The following is a 16,642-nucleotide window of genomic DNA, read 5'->3' as shown; positions in this document are numbered from 1 at the left end:
AAGAATTCCACAACAGATACTTGTACTTTATGAAGAAAGCATAGGTTATTTGACAAATAGTGTTAGAAAAATAGGCTAGCCATTTTGGAGGAAAAAAGGCTGGGTCCCAACCTAACTCTTCATGCCAAAATAAACACCCATGTATTAAATATTTTATTATTTATTTATTTTTTGAGACGGAGTCTGGCTCTGTCACCCAGGCTGGAGTGCAGTGGCATGATCTCGGCTCACTGCAAGCTCCGCCTTCGGGTTCACACCATTCTCCTGTCTCAGCCTCCCGAGTAGCTGGGACTATAGGCACCCGCCACCGCGCCCGGCTAATTTTTTGTAGTTTTAGTAGAGACGGGGTTTCACTGTGTTAGCCAGGATGGTCTCGATCTCCTGACCTCACAATCCGCCCGCCTCGGCCTCCCAAAGTGCTGGGATTACAGGCGTGAGCCACCGTGCCCAGCCTTCATTTTTATTTTCAAAAATAATTTTGGGCCAGATGCAATGGCTTACACCTATAGTCCCAGCACTTTGGGAGGCCGAGGCGGGAGGATTGCTTGAGCCCAGGAGTTTCAGACCAGCCTGGGCAACACAGTGAGACCCCATTTCTAAAATCATCATGATAATAATAATAATAATTTTGGAGGTGTGAATGCCCTCCTATATCTGACACAAACCCTGGAGCAAAGAGTAAAAGCAAAGATTACTTATTTTATGTAAATTTCATCTTGGCAAAAGAATCTATAAAATCAGCTAACTGAAAAACAAATCGCAACATAGGATAAAGTTAACTTCCTGAATTTACAAAAAGCCCCACAGATCAATAAGATTAATTGCCCAATTTATTTGAATCAAGGATATGACTGATTTTATAAGAAAAAACCACAAATGACCAGTAAACTAAGTACAGAGTGCCAGCCTCATTCATAATTAAGGAAATGCAGATCAGAACAGGAATGAATCATGTCACTTAAGAGATAGGCAGACTTTATTTTTCTTGTTAAATGATATCCAATCTTGGTAAGAGTGTGTTAAGTAGACACCTTCATTGATTGTTAGTGAGGATGTGACTTGGTGCAGGCTTTCTGGCAAGTAGTTTGGTAATATGTATCAGAAAAATTTTTTAAAACATTAGCCAGGCATGGTGGCATGCCTGTAGTCCCAGCTGCTTGAGAGGCTGAGGCAGAAGGATTGCTTGATGACCCAAGAGTTCAAGGCTATGTCAAATGCACAGCCCTTTAACCCAGCAATTCCACCGGTAGAAATTAAGCTATAAATATTTCCAAAGGTATGCAAGATAGTTATGCAAAAGTATCTATTATAGCATTGCTTGTGATTTTAAAACCCCTGCCAACTGAAATTCTGTGAAAGGAGAACTGCTTAAATTACGATATATCCATATAATAGAAAGCTATGTGGCCATTAAACAGAATGAGTTAGCTCTTTTTGTGCTAATGTGGGAAGATCTCCAAGATATATTAAGTGACAAAAGCTAAGTGTAGAATAAAATGTAGGTAATGAACCCAGTTGAGTAGGGATTTTTAAAGGATGTATATGATTTATTCTGATATATGCACAGAGAAGTTTCTAGAAATATAAACAGGAGTTTAATGGTGATTTCCTTTGGGGGAGACTAGGAATAAATGATGGAGAGATTTTTTTTTTACACCTTTCTACAAATTTTTTTTACATGTGCATGTGTTATCCCACACCCCCTTTTTCAAATAGCTAAAAACAAAATTCTACAGTGGTGAGATCTAGCAGAGAATCTGTTCACCCAGATGTAGTTTCCAGAATTTGCATACTTTTAGTCTATTCATTTATATAGTCAACTTTTCTTTTTGAAATTACGAATACCTAAATCATTTATTTCATGATCTATTTTTGTTTTAAATTACTATGAAAAGTTTTAAGATGTATAAAATGACAAATTAATACTTCACTCTAAAAAGACTGTCTTTTGAAATTATTAGTGCCTAATCTGGCATTTTTGGCATCTTAGAGGAGGCAGAGTGATGTGATAAGAAAAATCACATAGACTTTAGAGTCATCCAGACCTGGATTCACATCTCAACTTAATAAAAACTAGCTTTTAACCTTGGGAAAGTTAGCTGAACTTCAGACGATCAAGCCCTACATTTGCAGAGTAATTATAAAGATTAAGTGAAAAAAATGTATCAGTCCCTAGCATATCATAATTACTCAAGAAACCTTCATTTCTTCTCTTGTCATCTCTCTCTATCCCTCGAAGATGACTCAGTCTTTGTCTGGGTTGTCTCGCTCTTTTATATCATACTTAGAAAACTTGGGGCTGGGCGTGGTGGCTCACGCCTGTCATTCCAGCACTTTGGGAGGCCAGGCGGGCAGATCGCTTGAGTTCAGGAATTCGAGACCAGCCTGGACAACGTGGCAAAACCCTGTCTCTGCAAAAAATACAAAAATCAGCCAGATGTGATGGTGCATGCCTGAAGTCCCAGCTACTCAGGAGGCTGAGATGGGAGGATCACCTGAGCCCAAGAGTTTGAGACTGCAGTGAGCTGTGATCATACCACTGTACTCCAGCCTGGGTGACAAGAGTGAGACCCTGTCTCAAAAAAAAACAAAAGAACACTTGGTAATTTAGCAATGTTTGGATATAGTATCAGAGCAAGGTGACATATAGCAGTGATAAATCGTTTGGGTGGTTTTTTTGCTTTAATTATAGAATTTTGAGGAATTACAGAGTATGGGCAGGATCTCTAGCACAGCTCATCTTGTGTGCTATCGTTAGGAATTGTTTCTAATGCTTGACTTACCCCACAGAATATATTTACAGTAGCAACACAGGCAATGCCTTATTCTTCGTTATAACTTTGTCTTCTGATCGACTCTGTTCAGTAGCAGGGACTTACTATCCTCTTTGGTCTATACCTCTTTACACAGTTTGGAGATCACCAGATAAGAAGCATACCTCACCTTGCAGTTTCATTCAGTTTCATATCCTCACAAGCTCTTAAAGGGCTAAAATTCTGGCAGCAGCTGGAGAAACTTGCATTGCTCAGGGCCTGAGTGACTGTGCCTCTTTAGTGCTGAAAGACCAAAGGTGCAATTGTCCTGTCCTCACTGTTCAAGCCCCCAGGTCCCTCACTCCCTGACTGTATTCTAGTCTAATGGTCTCCTTTCAGTTCCTTGCAATTGCCAAATGCATTCCTGCCTCAGAGCCTTTGCATATGCTTTTCCTTGTTCCCACCATTCTGTTCTCCCACCCTCACCACAACCTGTCAAATATCAGTTAAATCTGAGGCTTAAAAGTTCTATCATTTTGAGCTGGGCACAGTGGTGTATACCCATAGACCCAGCTACACAAGAGGCTGAGGTGAGAGGATCACCTGAGCCCAGGAGTTCGAGACTACAGTAGCTATGATGGTGCCACTACACTCCAGCCTGGGTAAAAGAGTGAGACCTCATCTCTTTAAAAAAAATTCTGCCAGGAGCAGTGTGGTTCATGCCTATAATCCCAACACTTTAGGAGGCTGAGGCAGGTGGATCACTTGAAGCCAGGAATTCAAGACGAACCTAGGCAAAAAGATCCCTGTCGCTACAAAAAAAAAAAAAAAAAAATTAATTTTTTAGAAAAACTAGCTGGGCAGCTGGGCGTGGTGGGTCACACCTGTGATCCCAGCACTTTGGGAGGCTGAGGTGGGTGGATCATGAGGTCAGGAGTTCAAGACCAGCCTGGCCAACATAGTGAAACCCCATCTCTACTAAAAATAAAAAAAAAATTAACCAGGTGTGGTGGCGGGCGCCTGTAATCTCAGCTACTTGGGAGGCTGAGGCAGGAGAATCGCTCGAAACCGGAAGGTGGAGGTGGCAGTGAACCGAGATCACACCATTGCACTCCAGCCTGCGCAACAAGAGCGAAACTCTATCTCAAAAAAAAAAAAAAAAAAAACTAGCTGGGCATAGTGGCATGTACATATAGTCCCAGCTACTCAGGAGGTTGAGGCAGGATGATTGCTTGGTTACTCAAGAGTTCGAGGCTGCAGTGAACTATGATTGTGCCACTGCACTCCAGCCTGGGCAACAGAGCAAGACCCCATCTCATTTAAAAATATATATATTATTTGAATGGGTATCTTGTTTGTTTTAACTGTAAATATTTACAGTACTTGGTTTTACTTAGGAGATTTGTATAGCTTAGAAATCTTGTCACTGTGGATTCAGTTCCCTTACCCACAGACACAGAGTCAGGAGTTCCACAAGGAGCGGTGGTGAGTCCTGCCTTTGGCAAACTCGCACCTGCAAGCTTTGCTTTAGGGATTGAATCCCTCACCCAGTGGGGCCATAGACTAGAGGACTTTGTGGAACTTTGGAACTTGTCTTAATGATGGAGGAGAGGATAAAATAAGTTTGTCTTTGGGCTGGAATTAGTACTAATTTTTCTTTCTCTTGTAGCACTGAACAAGATTTGTGATGAAATGGAGCCTGGAACAAACTCTTTTCGGGTAGAATTTCCTGATTTTTCCAGCACCATTCTACAGAAACTGAACCAGCAGCGCCAGCAAGGACAATTATGTGACGTCTCCATTGTTGTCCAAGGCCACATTTTCCGGGCACACAAAGCCGTTCTTGCTGCCAGTTCACCCTACTTTTGTGACCAGGTACTCCTGAAAAACAGCAGGAGAATTGTTTTGCCTGATGTGATGAACCCAAGAGTGTTTGAGAACATTCTCCTATCTAGTTATACAGGACGTCTAGTAATGCCCGCTCCAGAAATTGTTAGTTACTTGACAGCGGCAAGCTTCCTCCAGATGTGGCATGTGGTAGACAAATGCACTGAAGTTTTAGAGGGAAACCCTACAGTCCTTTGTCAGAAGCTAAATCATGGCAGTGACCACCAGTCACCAAGCAGCAGTAGTTATAATGGCCTGGTAGAGAGCTTTGAGCTGGGCTCTGGGGGTCATACTGATTTTCCCAAAGCCCAAGAACTGAGGGATGGTGAAAATGAAGAGGAGAGCACCAAAGACGAGCTGTCATCCCAGCTCACCGAGCATGAATACCTGCCCAGCAACTCGTCCACAGAGCATGACCGCCTGAGCACGGAAATGGCAAGCCAGGATGGGGAGGAGGGCGCCAGCGACAGTGCTGAGTTCCACTACACCCGGCCCATGTACAGCAAGCCCAGCATCATGGCTCACAAACGCTGGATCCACGTGAAGCCCGAGCGCTTAGAACAGGCTTGCGAGGGCATGGATGTGCACGCGACCTATGACGAGCACCAGGTCACAGAGTCCATCAACACCGTGCAGACAGAGCACACGGTCCAGCCTTCAGGAGTGGAGGAGGACTTCCATATTGGGGAAAAGAAAGTGGAAGCTGAGTTTGATGAACAGGCTGATGAAAGCAATTATGATGAGCAGGTGGATTTCTATGGCTCTTCCATGGAAGAGTTTTCCGGAGAGAGGTCAGATGGGAATCTAATTGGGCACAGACAGGAGGCTGCCCTCGCAGCAGGCTACAGTGAGAATATTGAAATGGTAACAGGGATTAAAGAAGAAGCTTCCCACTTAGGATTCTCAGCCACCGACAAGCTGTATCCTTGTCAGTGTGGGAAAAGTTTCACTCACAAGAGTCAGAGAGATCGGCACATGAGCATGCACCTCGGTCTTCGGCCTTACGGCTGTGGTGTCTGCGGTAAGAAATTCAAAATGAAGCACCATCTCGTGGGCCACATGAAGATTCACACGGGCATAAAGCCGTATGAGTGTAATATCTGTGCAAAGAGGTTTATGTGGAGGGACAGTTTCCACCGGCATGTGACTTCTTGTACCAAGTCCTATGAAGCTGCAAAGGCTGAGCAGAATACAACTGAGGCTAACTAAAAATAGGATCTGGCCCTTGAGTGGCATGCACAAAAATAAACTATGGTAATTAATGCAAATCTGGGCACAGATGATGCGTGCTACTTGCTATTATGAGAGAAGCTTAAAAAAAAAAAAAAGGAAGATATTTCTGAAAGACCAGCTCTAAGTAGGCCAATTAAAAAAATCTAATTCCTCAAATTTGTGTGTTCCAGTCCTGGCCTGGAATGGGTAATGGTGTGAGTTAGCCCACCGCCCAGCTGGCAAGGGAAACCTTCTGACCGGTTGTGATTGAAACAGGTGGACAGAGACACCTGCACTTGGAACTGGACTCCACCTACCAGTTCCGTTTCGGGTGGCAGCAGCTTTGGATCACTCATTATTACAAGATCATGCTGAAATTTTATTTTGCTCTTGCTATAGATACTTAGGTAATGTGGATTTGTTTTGGTAGCTATCTCACTGAAGGAAGTGCTACTTATATAAAAGCTACAAATAATGTGATTCCTAGGATGAGAAATTGGTTAACAGAGCTCTGTTGCCTGGTTTTATTCTTTCTAAAGGATATTTTAACTAAAACTATGGAAATGCTAAGAGAGTGACTTTCTAAATATGAAACAGATAACTTACGGTACAAGGCTGATATAGTGCCCTTGTCAGTTTCTGTAAGGTGCCACTACTGTCACAAGGTGTTTCAGACTCTTGATAAGGCAGTGTTTTGTATTTTAGTTCTAACATTGAGTTTGGACAGTTGTATCTAATTGTAATTCTCTAGGGTGCCAGAGATAGGTATTTCTCATTGGTTTGCTTTCCCAAATCCTGTTTGGTTAATTGTAGCCTCCATGCAGTGGGGTCTGCTCTGTGGCTGGTAGACACCAAGCTGCTGTGACTGACCACGGTACCACGGGCCGCCGCAGCCCCTGCTCTGTTTTAGATTATGGTGCTTTACAAAGAGGATGGTCCATGACCACATTTATTGAGAAGGAGCCACAAGTTGTGGCTGAGAGTTCCCTGTGAACTTGAGTAGTTCATAGAGTGCTAAGGTGACACTCTACCAACCAGAGTGAGAGGGCAGATAGGCAGGATTCTATGAGTGGTTATACTTAAGGGGGAAAACACTGCCCAAGAAGAATCTTGAAAATACACTCTTTCAAGGTGGGGGAGATACTCTTTAGAGGGTACACTGAGCTAATACTGCCAGTTCTTTATGAGCGCTGGAATGTGTTTGTAAAAGGAGTCCTAAGTTTAGCAAGGTAGTCTACAGAATCATGCTCCCACATTATAGATAAAGCTGCTTAAACTTACAAGTCCACAAAACTATGCCGACCAGAAACAAAAATAAAAAAACAAGAAAAGCAACTATTCTGAGACCTTTTCTGCCCATCAGTTAGATGATTTAGGTTAAAAAGAAAGGTATATTACACATGCTTTTAAGCTGTGTAATACACCTGAGGTTGTCACCAGGGTAGGACAGGGTGCTACTACTATGCCATCTTTTCCACAGTCGTACTGGGTTATTTACTTCTAAATAGAAACTTTTTTTCCTTAAAATAAAAATAATTTTTCTTGGATTTGGGGTGAAATTTTATTTGAAAAGTTTGGCTTTGCTGTAATGTAATAGACATTGCTGGCAACGGCCTCTGATTCTCAAGCTCCTAACACCAGGGTGTTTACTTGTTGAACATTGTCTGGAAAGAGGAAAGAAAATACTTATTTACCAGTTAACTCTTGTAAGCAAGATTACAAACAGGGATTTATTCACAACACTGTATCATTCTCGATATATAAAAAGCACTTTGTATTTAAAACTTTATTATAAATATATATATATATATTGTTTTTTTAAAACCTAGAAACTAGATATTACCTCTTGGTTGTTTACCACATTAATAGCTTCTCTTAGTATTGAAACGTTACTGGTTAGCAGTCTTTTCTCTGTGTACCTGACACACGTATACAGAGGGGACTGTACAATCAAGCCTATTGTCTCCTTTCATTCATGGTAGAGGCCAGTGGGTTTTAGGTATGATCCTAGCCATTATATTTGAGGAGAAATTGTTCTATTACTCCTACTAATTTCAGTACTAAGGTGGTGATGCCATTTTGTTCTGCCAAAAACTGATCACCCTCTCCCATGGTATTAGAGCATTTTCTGCCTGTTTGGAAGGTTTGATGTCCTGTTTCTCATTGACTATTTACGTGATCATTAGGACATTGCGGGAGAAGAGTCTGAGAGGTAAAAATACAGATATTCCGGGAGAGTCGTGGTCCTTCAGTTCTGCTGAAATCAGCATAGTGCCCTTGTCATGAGGAAGAGTTTCTGTTCAGCCAAGAGTGGTGGCACGCTTGGGTGGTAGTTTTGGAAGCAGTCAGTTGTGCTAGGACTTATTTAATATGTTGTGAAGAGAAGAGTGTCTTCTTGAAAGCCTTATGTGTCCATCAGCTACTAAATGTAGAACTTAAATAAGTTGCTCACATCTGTTCTTTTAAGTTTTTTGTGGTATTTGAGGTTTTGGCAAAAATTGGGATTTTTTTTATCAGGCAGCCAGAGCCTGTGAGGTGGTAGGGTGTCTGAAATGCTGGCCATGTTCAGAGAGGCAGGAGAAGGAGATTGCTTTCATTTGAATATTAAAAGTGAATTTTTGTAAACTCTAGTTTTTACCTTTTTTTCATCCCCACCTTGGGTTGGAGGAATAGTCTCTTCTCTTCACTTCAATATAGCTTTAGAAAATCTTTATCTTTCCTAATGAGTTTGGAGAGTTGTGGGTAACATTGTTCAAACAGTCTTTCAGGGATCACGTCAATGGCCTACAACCAAGCTATTTGTCCTCCACTTTGAGTCTTAACTGTGGTTTTTTTTTCAATCCCCGTGGGAAAGGGCTTCAAGGCACCACCAGTAGTATTTAATATGCATACTTGGGGCCAGGCACGGTGACTCACGCCTGTAATCCCAGCACTTTGGGAGGCCGAGATGAGTGGATCATCTGAGGTCAGGAGTTCGTGACCAGCCTGACCAACATAGTGAAACCCCATCTCTACTAAAAATACAAAAATTAGCCGGGCGTGGTGGTGCACACCTGTAATCCCAGCTACTCAGGAGGCTGAGGCAGGAGAATCACTTGAACCTGGGAGGCGGAGGTTGCAGTGAGCTGTGAGTGCACCACCACACTCCAGCCTGTGCGACAGAGCGAGACTCTGTCTCAAAAAAAAAAAAATCATACTTATACCACGCTTTTACCTTTAGATACACACATTACAGTAATCCACGTGGTGAAGTGCATGTCACCATTAACTAAGGAACAACTGCAGTAACTTACCCTGCAGGGCTGTAGGTTGCCTGCAGGCGCTCCAGGGCCCCAGCCTGTTGATTCCGATTTCTAAGTCTCATCTTCCTCTGGTCCCTTTTGGCCACTACTTTAAAAGCTTGCCCAAAAGGATCCCCTCCATTCTAGTGGGCATTTGCTGAACTAACCCGACCCTAAGGCTGGCTTCTAACCACCGGGGAAAGCTGCTTAGCCTCCAGGGCTCCCTCCTTGAGAGGCCCACACACCCCCAAGCTGCTGTGGAAGTGAATTTGAGACGGAGCAGAAGCTGCAAAGCCGTGCTTTCCCTGGGGAAGGGGATGTGCTGCGGCCTCCTGGGTGGGCGTGGAGAGGGCGCCATCACAACGAGTCCAGGTTTTTGCTTTTGGAAGGTCTCTGATAATTTAGAGATGCTGGAAACCAGCACCGTGTTATCCCCAATCCCTCCCGTGCCACCAGTTTTGTGATTTAGGTTGCTTTAGTGGGTGACTAACTTTTGTTCAGTGAAACCAGGGTTTGTTTGGGGTTTTTTTCTTTGCTACTTACATATTTAAAGGTACAAGTTTCTTATTTCAAATCTCTACTGATAGTGCCCTATGGGAAGATGCTGGAACACATTTTGCAAATGTGACTTTTTTTTTTTTTTTTTTTAATTTTTGCTTGAAGCCAGTGTCATGTTAGTTGCTGCTGCCTTCTTTCCTTTTATGAGGTTCCCAATGTTTCGTCGAGAAAAGTACTTTATTTATGCAAGTCAGGTGACTCTTAGGCCACAAAACCATTTGATGATAAACAGATTATCATTAGGTGCATATCTTATTGATATTTTGTGAAATGTTATGCCTATGTTGCAAAAGTTGAATAGTTTTGTCTTTATATATTGCTGTCTTCAGTGTACAGCATGGTTTTACTTAATTGAATGTTAATATTTAATATTTTCTTCTTATAGAAGAGATCATGCCCTTTTGTATGACATGTTTTAATAAATGTTATCTGTCAACTTTGTAAAAGTTTTGTTTTTCACTATTAGTAGATGACCACATCTTGTTTGACTCTGGGTTTTGCCACCTGAGAATACAGTTATATGGTGGCGTTTTGGTAAGTAAATGCCAAATAATCTGATCCAATGGGCAGTGAGTGACTGCCAGGCAGGCATTTATAGTAATATTTTAGACCCCCACTGGCCCCATCGGGTACTTGGGGGTGTGCTAGAGGCTCTCTGTGTGCCCCTCTGGGTCCCCTTCCTGCTGTGCACTTCTCTCCAGGAAGCTGGCCACTGTGGACCTGTCCTGGCGTCCGGTCAGGATCCAGAGACACTCTGGATGGAGCCTGGCAGAAGAGAGAACAGTGAAGTCAGGGAATTCATTCCCTTGGCTCCCTCCTGCCAGCTGTGGGTTGGCGGTGGCTGGGCTCCTCTGCCAAGGCCCACAAGTCCTGTCAGGCAACTTCTGGGGTTTAGTAGCCACACCCTCCCCTTTTCCCCTCAAGCCAGTCTCAGTCCTGACTCCCTGCTTTTGCCAGGCCTCGGGTACCTCACTGTCCTCATTGGAGTCTCTTAACCCTGCCCACACCCTTTGTAAATAGTCCCTTTATGAAGCTCTTCTTGGTCACTCCATCTGAGTGTACCATCTGTCTCCTGCCAGGACCCTGGCTGATAGCTTAGGTGTCCTCATTTTACCAGTGAGCCAACTGTGATTCAGAAAAGGTAAGTAAGGTACCAAAGGTCGTCCAGCACCCAGAGCGGAGCTGGGCTTCTCTGCATGATCCGCGGCTGGCACGCTTGGCGGTGGGTTTCTCCACTGCTCTCTCATGCCTCCACACACTTTAGTGTTCATTGGGTCTTTGCTTCACGTCACTTTGCCCTCTCCTACCCCCACAACCCTGCCCTCGAGAAGCAGCAGCGGTGCTCTTTCAAAGGCTGCAAGCGCCGGGTATTTCCTAACAACAGCTCATTACCAGAGACACTGCTTGTTTTAGACCAAACTCAACCACCTTCCCACACAAACCTTCTGTTACCACTGTTTGTTGTGAGGTTCTTCCCCCTCCCCATTGCTGATTTTGAAGCCAACTACAGATTGCCTCAGCTAGTTTAACCATTCTCTGTATGGGGAAGAAGTCATCCAGAAAAAACACTTCTAGACTTTATTTGAGGCAAGGCTTGTCCATCCTGACCAAGGACAAGCAGCTCAGCCCCTGCAGCATGGTGACCTCTCTGACCCCCACTTTCAGCCCTGCAGAGGACCCCACTGAGGCCCTGGTTAACCAGCTGTGCACACCTGGGAAGCAGGTGTCCCCACTGCACATGCGTCTCCCCGGGGTGGAGGCCGGTGGGGTTGAAGGAGAGCAGCGCTACGCTTCTTGTGAGGAGAAAGAAGATGGAGTGGTCCCTTTGTGCTTGGGAACAGAAGGGGGTGGGATGTGAGGGGTGTCACCCACATGGAGCATTTAACACCTGTGCGGTTATTTCAATTCCGTCACAGTCAGCTCAGGGACTGCTACTTCCCACCAAACCACCGAAGCGTTCCTTGAGACACTCTCCATCCCTGGGCATCTTGGAGGGTGCAGGGCTCTAGAATTTTCCCAGTCAGTGGACCAGTTAGCAGGTCATTGGAAATGAGGTAAGCTTGAACTTGCTGTAACAGTCTGTTATTCCGTAAATGATGTAAAATATGTTCTTTCTCAGTGCAGATAAGTGAAGGATAAGAACGCGGTACCCTAAGTTCCAACTCTTAGGTTCTTTTTAAGAAAATGTTCTATGTTTAAAGTTCAGTGAGTGAAGATGGGTGCGAAGAACATTTTTCTCCTTTAACAGGGAAACAGAAAGTGAAGTAGTGGTGGGGAGAGGCGTCTTGGGGACTTTTTCTGAACTGATTTGACTTGTTTGAATCAAAACCAAACAATTTGCTGGGTGCACTGGCTCACGCTTGTAATCCCAGCACTTTGGGAGGCTGAGGTGGGCAGATCACCTGAGGTCAGGAGTTCGAGACCAGCCTGGCCAACATGGTGAAACCCTGTCTCTACTAAAAATACAAAATTAGCCGAGTGTGGTGGCACATGCCTGTAATCCCAGCTACTCGGGAGGCTGAGGCAGGAGAATCGCTTCACCCAGGAGGTAGGGGTTGCAGTGAGCTGAGATTGCGCCACTGCACTCCAGCCTGGGCGACAGATACTCCGTCTCAAAAAAAAAATTTGATTTTAAAGTCTTGTACCACTTTTAATTTCTTCCAAATAAGCCAAAGTTTAGCATTGCAAGTAGCTTGATGCAGTTACAGGAAGAGTTACCATTGTCCTTTGAGGGACTTTGTGGGCTGTATAAAAAAAGATAATTCATAAGCAATATTGTAGGTAAATACATATTATTTTTTTAAAGTGGCTTTTTACTTAGACTACAGTGATTATGAGATGTATTTTTTTCCCTCATTCCAAAATAAACCAATACAAAAGCCATTAAATGTATTTATAACTTAATAAGATACTATGTTACTCCCCAGAGTATTCTGGTCTGCTTAGTGCAACAGCTAACCTTTGTTAATGGAAGCTAAAGGCTTGCCTCTAGAACTGCCACCGTCTTGTTAATTTGGGGTTAGCAATGCTGTGATAAAATCTCACTTATTAGGATTCTCGGGGAAGACCCTCAGCTGCACAGCACTCCACTCAGGATAGAGGGATGCCAACGCTGTAAATGCTGCTAGAATTCCTGCAGGATCTGGCTTAGCTGGAAATTCTAGGCTTTAACATGACAGCGAAGTGACCTTCAGCCAAACTAGAAAGGACTCATTTTTGCTTCACATAGAGCATGTCATATTGTGTGAATCTCTTTTGTCTATTCATAATATGAAGAATATAAGCGAATTTTTCTTGGAGAGAATTTTTTTTTTACTGCAGTTGTATATATTTATTGGACGCTGAACACCCACTCAACTCACTAAACACCATGCCGACTTTAATAGATATAAGAAAAATTGGGATTATGGAGTAAAAATAACAGCTCTAAGTGAAGATCCACTACATGCTTAACATGTGTTAAGAACGTCACTTGGATTAACTCATTTATAACAGAACCATGAAGGAGAATTTCCTTCCAGGCCTCATGTAGTGGAAAAGGATGACAGCTTCCTATTTTGCTGGTGAGATGTTTTTCTTCTTCAGGGAAACCCGTCTGTAAGGCCTTCCTCCTGGACCAGCAGGGATGTCTATGTCTGGAGTGAGATGCAGACAGTTGTCCCTCTCAGGGCACCAAGGCCAGCTTCTGATGCTGGGGAGCAAGGACCTAAGTAGGCCAGGCTGTCCTACTGATGCCTTTAGGTGGCAGGTGACTCGCCGGGTCTCCCTCAGGCTCTTGCACTGGGCTCTCTGAGGAGAAATAGAGACTCCACCCCCAGACTGTGCTCTAGGCCTGGCACCAGCAGCTAACCCTACTTAAACCCTCGGGTTTAGGAAATACATTTAGAAATTAACCCCAGGAATACAAAGTCCAGTGATTTTCAAACTAGTAGAAAAGCTATCATCAAGGCCTACTCCAAGGAATGGGCGGGTAAAAGGAACATTGACCCCTCCCCGTCTGCTCCCAACCAGAGCGGTTTTAAGTTCACATGCCACGCTGGCCAAAGGGCTCACTCCTTGCTAGCATTTACATTTCCCTGGGGCCCACTGTGTTCTGCAGCATTCTAAACGCTTTCCATGGATTAAGCCTTCACCCTGACACCAACCCTGCCAGGTAGGTGCCGTTGCTGTCCCTATCTAACAGGAGAGCACTAACTTTCACAGATGTAAGAAACCCAGGCAGCCAGTGTCCTGGGCCCCACTGAGTTAGCTACGCATGCCCTGTTGCTATCTTGTGACTGCCGGCCCAAGGGCCCAGAACGTCAGAGGAAACCTCACTCTGCCTGCTGGCGCCCTAGAGAGGGGTTCTAAAGGCCAAGGGCTTATCTGGGCCCCTGACCATTGCCCTAGTGTTTATCTCCAAGAGACTGTGGGTCTCAACACCAGCAGAACCTGCTTATCTCCGCTTTCTTGGGCCCCAAGCTGGCCTGCCCTGTTCCCATTTGCTCTGGGACAGCCACTCCCTCACAGCAGCCTCCACTCCACACGTAGTCTTCTGCCCTTGACTGCTCCAAGGCCTCCTCCTAAGCAGATCTGATGCCATCATCTCCCACGTGAGGTCCGCCTGACAGGATCTCAGCTCCTCAGCTTGACCTCCAAGGCCCTTCCAGACCTGACACCAGCCCTCTTGTTGGTTCTGTTCCTCTGCTCCCCACTTGGGACCTGGCTACTCTGCTAAGGCTTCTCTTGGCTCTTTCATGATGATTCTGCCTTGAATATTCCCTCCTCCTCTTTTCTGTTCACTCCCCTCTGGCTTTTCCCCTCCTGGGTGAGCTCCTTTCTGTTGTTCTAGGCTCTGCAAAAATCATTGCCAAGACCCCTTCCCTGAGCATCCCACCCAGCTGCTTAGCACTCAGTGATCCCATTTCAATTTATTGTTTTTTTTTTTTTTTTGAGGTGGAGAGTCTGCCTCTGTCCCCCAGGCTGGAGTGCAGTGGCATGATCTTGACTCACTGCTACCTCCACCACCTGCATTCCAGCGATTCTGCTACCTCAGCCTCCCGAGGAGCTGGGACTACAGACGCCTCCCTCTACACCTGGTTAATTTGTGTATTTTTAGTGGAGACAGGGTCTCACCATGTTGGCCAGGCTGGTCTTAGAAGTCCTGACCTCAAGTGATCCACCCACCTCGGCCTCCCAAAGTGCTGGGATTACAGGGGTGAACCAGCACGCCTGGCCCCATTTCATTTTGAACTTGGCTGTGCTGTGGCACTTGTCAGTTGGTAATTTTGTATATACCATCCATCTTCACTCCCCTCCCCGCCACACACACCCACATGTCCCCTGCTAGACAGCAGGCTCCTCCGAAACGGGAACTATGACTTCATTGTCTGCCCGTTCCTGGCACAGTCCTGATCCACACTCAATCAATACTGCTGATTTTTTTTTTAAATGAATGCAGATTCACTGTTGAGTCTATCTACCAGTTACAGCCACGAACTTTTTGCTTCCAAGATCTTAGGAAGTACAGGCACACGACAATGTTACGAAGTGCCCTCTTCCAACTGAATGTCACCTAAGTGTTGCCAGAATTGCCTGTTAGCTGAGAATTCTGAGATAAGTATGGGTCTTCTTTTCTAACCCAAATGAAAGATTTTATATCTCAGCAGACACTTAGCTGAAATACTGGACACTGGTTTATGTAAGTCAGGCAGAAGAAGGCAGTGGGATTGATCAGAAAAGGTTTCTGGTAGAGTCAGTGTGTGTCAAGAGAATGACAGTTGTCAACTAGTTTTGGAGGTAGAACAAATGGAATTGACACATTCTCGATTACATATATCAGAACTATAGTTATAAATAAGTGACTAATTTTGTTGTTAATTTCTGCTAGGAAGCTTGTTCTAGAAGGGCATATTTTCAGTGAGGTTTTGGCACAATCTAAAGCAGACGATTACATGTTATTTGGTACTTCATCTGATACTGAAATTTGTGGCAATTGATTAAGGACCGAAAGTTGCTTTTGGACAACTTTCAAATTGTGATTTCACCAATCTGAGCTTCAAGTAACAGTAGCACGTTGTAGTCAGGAAACAGAATGTGGGCTAGATAGCTTAGGTGGTTATACGTAATAAAAAAAACTGTTTCATGTGAATCAGCTCTGAAGAGTATGGTGTGAGCCTGTTCAGACCACCCGAAGTTAGAAAGGGCAGGAGTGAAGTCTGTGACTCACACAGGGAGCTCTGCCAAGGAGGTGCCATGCTGTTCTGCTGGCAGGGGCTTCAGAATCATCTTAGGACAACTGTTTCCAATCTTTTCAAGTACTGTAGAAGGATGGATATTTATTTTATTTATTTATTTATTTATTTATTTATTTATTAATGAGACAGAGTCTTACTCTGTCGCCCAGGCTGGAGTGCAGTGGCATGATCTCGGCTCACTGCAACCTCTGCCTCCTGGGTTCAAGCAGTTCTCGTGCCTCAGCCTCCCGAGTAGCTGGGATTACAGGTGCGCACCACCATAACTGGCTTTTTTTTTTTTTTTTTTTGTATGTTTAGTAGAGACGGGGTTTCACCATGTTGCCCAGGCTGGTCTCGAACTTCTTGAGCTCAGGCAATCCACTCACCTCAGCCTCCCAAAGTGCTGGGATTACAGGCTTGAGCCACCGTGCCCGGCCTGTTTTGGACATTAGAAAATTTTGCAGAGCATCCCCTCCACCACATAATAGTTGGTAAAGAAAAATTCAAAATCACAAAACTATTATGAATTCAGTAATGCTTAATGCATTTACATTTATTCTTCAAAAAAATATACAATTGATGCCTGTAATCCCAGCACTTTGGGAGGCCGAGGCGGATGGATCACCTGAGGTCCGGAGTTCAAGACCAGCCTGACCGACATGGAGAAACTCCATCTCTACTAAAAATACAAAAAATTGGCCGGGCATGGTGGCACACACCTGTAATACCAGCTACT

The 16,642-nt window shown here is 44.4% G+C and overlaps 1 protein-coding gene across 5 annotated transcripts in view; it reads left to right on the top strand.

Moving 5' to 3' along the window:
- Window positions 1-10,137, top strand: part of ZBTB43 (zinc finger and BTB domain containing 43) — a 33,202-nt gene extending 23,065 nt beyond the window's left edge. For all 5 annotated transcript variants that reach the window (XM_055271059.2, XM_055271055.2, XM_055271061.2 and 2 more), the window contains one exon: window positions 4,423-10,137. In XM_055271059.2, coding sequence (XP_055127034.1) covers window positions 4,446-5,849 — 1,404 coding nt within the window. In that variant the 5' untranslated portion in view covers window positions 4,423-4,445 and the 3' untranslated portion in view covers window positions 5,850-10,137. The remainder of the gene's footprint in view (window positions 1-4,422) is intronic.
- The last annotated feature ends 6,505 nt before the right edge of the window (window positions 10,138-16,642 follow it).

The sequence above is a fragment of the Symphalangus syndactylus genome, chromosome 3, assembly GCF_028878055.3.
Source record: "Symphalangus syndactylus isolate Jambi chromosome 3, NHGRI_mSymSyn1-v2.1_pri, whole genome shotgun sequence".
Lineage (NCBI taxonomy): Eukaryota > Metazoa > Chordata > Mammalia > Primates > Hylobatidae > Symphalangus > Symphalangus syndactylus.
This window is presented reverse-complemented; position numbering and strand designations above follow the sequence as displayed.